Here is a 5,540-nt window from a genome sequence, read left to right as displayed (position 1 = left end):
GTGTGTGTGTGTGTGTGTGTGTGTGTGTGTGTGTGTGTGTGTGTGTGTGTGTGTGTGTGTGTGTGTGGCAGTTCCCCTCTGCACAGTGTTTCCATTGGCTAAATTTTACTCTTAAGGCATTGGTTAACCTAAAGCTATATTGGAAGACACTTGCCCAGATGCCACACAGTAGGATTGAACCCCATATCATAGCTGCAAAGCAAATCCCTTAACCACATAGCCATGTCTGCTTCCTTAACATTTCTTTTATCCTGTGCAGTACTCTGTGACAAGGTGAGGTTTTAGATCCTAAGAAATTACTCCAGCTGCTGTCACTGTATCCTTGATCGGCCTGTCTGGATTTCCCCATCAAACAAAAATAATCCCTGTATTACTCATTAGATACAGCATACCATGACTGCTATACTGCCCTACACAAGGCTTACTATGACATTATATAATATGTAGTGTACAACTAGAACCAGACTAAAGCATAACAAATCTGGTGTTTGTTTGTTGTAAAACATTAGTTTTTGTCAAAGCCATTGGTCTGCTCAAGCAGGAACAGGAGGTGCAAGTGGACCTGCTAAAATTTTTGGTGGGATGCAAAATCAAAGTTTGCACTCTCACTTATTTCTCTCGTGTTTAGAAAACAGTGCGTAAAAAGTCATCATCACCATCATCGTTTAATGTCCGCTTTCCATGCTAGCATGGGTTGGACAATTTGACTGAGGACTGGTGAACCAGATGGCTACACCAGGCTCCAATCTGATTTGGCAGAGTTTCTACAGCTGGATACCCTTCCTAATGCCAACCACTCCGAGAGTGTAGTGGGTGCTTTTACGTGCCACCGGCACGAAGGCCAATCAGGCGGTACTGACAACGGCCACGCTCAAAATGGTGTATTTTATGTGCCATCTGCACAGGAGCCAGTCCAGCGGCATTGGCAATGATCTCGCTCGAATGTTTTTACACGTGCCACTGGCACAAGTGCTGGGCACAGGTGCCATCACGATTTCGCTTTCGCTTGCCCCAACAGGTCTTCGCAAGCCGAGTTTCGTGTCCAATGAAGGAGACGACGTTGGCATGGGTGCCAGTCATCGAATTTAGTTCGATTTCGATTTCAAAAAGTGATCTGTAAAAATTAGCTTGAAGTTAGGCTTCTTCTCAAAGAACAAAAATGAATAATAAAAAAAACACTAAAACCTTGTTTGCAAAATATTTTAAACCTGGATTTGCACCTGATAAGCAAATTTAATTCTTAAGCCAGTGCAGCTGCCCCTGGTGGAAGTATTCAACAACTACAACCTACATATATATCAACACACTGTATCACTATGTACACCAACCACTTCAAGCCAATGAAGAGACTTTTACACAGTCACTCGATCTACTAGAAACAGTTGGTGGATTTCATTCAAGTCTTGCCCTGCTGTTTTTTTAGGCCTAAATATGCTATTCCTGAAAACAAGGTGTGATGGTCACATCTAGAAAGCCTTTGATCATTTGATCAATTTGCATGATCACTTCTAAACAAAGGTTAAATAACAGCGACTGATTTATGATTTGCATTCCAACTAAAGATCTTCTGTATGGTCTCTTGACTTGCTAGAAATATCAAATCTCCATCAAAATTGCACCCAACTGGTCAGAGAAAATGGATGCATTGGACAGTGGTTATAGATGTACAAAAAGATGGAATACCTTCACTCATAGATCTGTCCTATTAGGGTTGACCTGGGGCTAAACAACAACAGCAATAACACCAACAACTTCATCACTTACACCATCTGTACAATCACCAGTTTCTTTTTTTAATTTCTTATTCACTACCACTTTCATCATGTACAACCAACACAAGTCAGGTTAGAAATTACAGCCAGATCTCTCGCAGGTAACATCCTACTGCCATAAAAAAGGCAGGACATATGACATAAAATATTACGCCTACTTAGAGGAAGGCACGCTCACAGCTGGATGAAGGCTTGTGATTATAGGTCTGAGTTAGACCTTAAATAATTTCACCACTACTATCACTACATTTCTTATTTTCGAAACTGTTCTTTTAACTATTAACTGCTGACTTCTCTCCACTCTATAAAACTGATCAGTGTTACTAACACATCTTAGTTCTGAGGTCAAATACTTAACTAACCAATTATGAGGTATTTAGAACATTTAATTAAAATTCCTTTTTATCATCATGAATTAAATGCTCATATTAATTTCTATTTTAGCTTGGTCAAGTCCGGCCCAAATCCTGTGAAGTTCCCAACATCAAGTAAGTCTACTTCTAATATTCATAGTAATTTCTTGCTAATTGTAGACAAATGTCATGGTTATACAAATTGCAATCCTCTATCGAAATATGTCCAGCCATTGTGCTGTTTGTGTTTGAAGGATTAGGGGAAAATATTACTTTGCTTCGAAACAGGTGAGGGTTGGCACCAAGAGCATCTAGCTGTAGAAATGAAGTTCATCTGATTCATGCAGGCATGGAAATGTGGATATTAAAACAACGATGATGTTGAGATGAACACATACACACCTCTATATCAAGTTGAAAATAGGCTGCCTGGAGACTGCCTGATTTTTACCTGAACTGACTTCAGTCTTAACCTTGTTTTCTGCCCTTTTGTACATAGCTTGCATGTTTGCAGCTAGTCATTCATTCATAGCTTCCTTAGCATCCACCAGACTGCAAAATATGGGGCCCAATCATGGCTCCCCTCAGATTGACAAATGCATTGAGGAATGAGTTTTTTTAAAGTAACTTGTCTCATTCGAAATTTGACAGTTTTGGTTCTTCATTGTGGTGTCAACCCAAACTGAATCCTATCCATTTTTTCCTGCACTAACTTTGTTGAGACTCTCCCTGTCTGTATGAGACATCTGTAATTGTTTCTTACCAATGAATCTATTCTGCCATTTAGCACTAATTATACCAGGCATTGGAGGAAAACACCTTTTTATATTTCCTGATTAAGCAAATAACATAGTTCTGTTTGAAAAGATCACTTAACCCTTTTGTTGCTGTATTTAATTTGAGATGCTCTGTGTTTCTTTCAATTAATTTTAAATATAACAAAGAATTTAGTAAAATAACTTAGTTATCGTTAAGCTAATATTAGGAATGTAAGGTTTGGTGGAAGATTTTAATTCAAAACTTACGAAAACAAGACATTTGTACTAGAGAGCTGGGTTGGTATCGAAAGGGTTTTTAAAAAATCTGTATCGTAGAACAAGGGGCTTTCTGAGGTGGGTTGGTATCAAAAAGATTAAGCTTTGTTTACTTTTGGCCTGTTGTTGCTAATTGTTTACTTGGCATTATTTTGTACATCTTTATGTTCTGAGTTCAAATTCTGCCATGGTCAACTTTGCCTTTCATCCTTTCAGAGATGAAGAGATGATGAATAAGAACCAGTTAAATATTGGGGTTGATGTAATTGACTGGCCCCTCCCACCAATTTCAGACCTTGTGTCTATAGTAGAAAGGATTATTAATGTTGATGCGTAACTGAGTGGTTAAAAATTTCACTTTACTGTCATAAGGTCCTAGGTCCACTCTCATCTTAGGCAAGGATATCTCATCTTAGGCAAGTGTTTTCTTTTTTTATTATACATGACCTCAGATTAGTCTAAACTTTTGTGACTGTAACTCAATACATGGAAACTGTGTAGAAGCCTGTCAGATGGATTTTACCTGTAACTTAAAGGTTTGGCTTTTCATGCTAATTTGATCTTAGGATATACATGTTTGTGGAATACTCAGCCACTTACATGTTAATTTAATGAGAAGGTAGTTCAGTTGATTAAACAACTGAATGCTTGTTGTCAAAACTGATGAAAGATCTATTATTATTTATGTTAATTATGTTTAATTATTTGTCTATTTTTATTATGTTTTCTCTTTGTCCAATGTCAGTAATTGTATTTACTCTTTGTCTAGTGTTGTTTTAGTGATCTTGGGCTAGAAATAAATGTGTCTCTTTCTTCCTGTTTCAGCATCTACCCATCACAAGAACAGGACTCTGGTGTGCACATCCCAATTTCCAATCATGCTGGATCATTGCCTGACTTATCAGTACTTCAGTTTCCTTCACCATTAGCGACACCACTTGATGAAGAAGAGCAGAACTTTGCTTCATCCGTCACAACTGGCAGTAATATAAATCTGTCTCCAAATATGAACATGTCTCCTACTCAAGTATCACCGCCCCAGCAATCTGTGTCAGCTCGACGGAACCTACAGTCAAGTCCAAGTCCGTTGGTACTAACAAATGTCAACCAAATGAGATTGCCACTTTCTCCACCTGTAAGACACCTCCCATTTTTATTCTCTTATATTCGTGTGTGTGTGCGCGCGTGCGTGTGTGCATGCATGTGTGTGTGTGGTGGGCTGGTTGTGAAGTCTAACTTAGTGATAGACAGCAAGTTCCTATAGAAATAGATTTGGATGACCTCAACTAAAATAGTCACATTATGCAAACATACAGACATACTCTTCCCAATAGAAAGTTTTACTTTAAATTTATCTGTAATAAATTTCTGATATTATGTTGTCTTTTCAATATTTTCGGAGAAATTGCTTAAGAAAATATTTTTCATTTTGGTTCTGTTAAAATGTATAAAAGCTTTGCATAACCTGGAACAATCATATAATTTGAATATTATATATTTTTTTATTAATAAGTTGAAAGAGTAATATATATGTTTGTTTGTGTGTGTATCTTTTATCTTTTACTTATTTCAGTCATTAGACTATGGCCATGTTGGAGCACTTCTTTGAAGAATTTTAGTCCAATGAATTTACCCCATTCATTTTTTTTTTTTGAAGCCTGGCACTTATTCTATTAGTCTCTTTTGCTAAACTGCTAAGTTACAGGGATGTAAACACATCAATACTGGTTGTTAAGGGAACACACACACACAATGGCTTCTTTCAGTTTCCATCTACCAAATCCACTCACAAGGCTTTGATTGTCCTGAGGCTATAGTAGAAGCCACTTGTCTAAGGTGCCATGCAGTGGGAGTGAAACTGGAACCACGAGATTGGAAAGCAAGCTTCCTACCACACATACAAGATTTCAGTCTTAATAAATTATTATTATCATGATTAAGGCAGTGAGCTGGCAGAATCATTAGCATGCTGGATGAAATGCTTAGTAGTATTTCGCCCATCACCACATTCTGAGTTCAAATCCCACCAGGGTCGACTTTGCCTATCATCCTTTCAGGGTTGATAAATTAAGTACCAGTGAAACACTGGGGTTGATGTAATCAACTAGTCCCCTCCCCACAAATTTCAGGCCTTGTGCCTAAAGTAGAAAGAATTATTATTATTATTATTATTATTATTATTATCAAGGTGGCGAGCTGACAGAATGGTTAGCAGTATTTCATCTGTCGCTAAGTTTTGAGTTCAAATTCTACCGAGGTCAACTTTGCCTTTTATCTTTTGGGGTTGATAAATTATGTACCAGTTGAATACTGGGGTTGATATAATTGACTATCACCCTCTCCCTCAAATTTCAGGCCTTGTACCTAGAGTAGAAAGTATT

General features: G+C 37.8%; 1 protein-coding gene across 7 annotated transcripts in view; it reads left to right on the top strand.

The window, feature by feature from the left end:
- The window catches only part of LOC106881030 (CREB-regulated transcription coactivator 1), a 165,009-nt gene that overhangs the window by 102,298 nt on the left and 57,171 nt on the right, over positions 1-5,540 (top strand). For all 7 annotated transcript variants that reach the window (XM_014931226.2, XM_014931224.2, XM_014931228.2 and 4 more), the window contains 2 exons: positions 2,217-2,260; positions 3,985-4,294. In XM_014931226.2, the coding sequence (XP_014786712.1) occupies positions 2,217-2,260; positions 3,985-4,294 (354 nt within the window). The remainder of the gene's footprint in view (positions 1-2,216; positions 2,261-3,984; positions 4,295-5,540) is intronic.

The sequence above is a fragment of the Octopus bimaculoides genome, chromosome 12 (assembly GCF_001194135.2).
Source record: "Octopus bimaculoides isolate UCB-OBI-ISO-001 chromosome 12, ASM119413v2, whole genome shotgun sequence".
Taxonomy (NCBI): domain Eukaryota; kingdom Metazoa; phylum Mollusca; class Cephalopoda; order Octopoda; family Octopodidae; genus Octopus; species Octopus bimaculoides.
The sequence above is the reverse complement of the archived record's forward strand: the minus strand, read 5'-3'. Positions and strand labels throughout refer to the sequence as shown.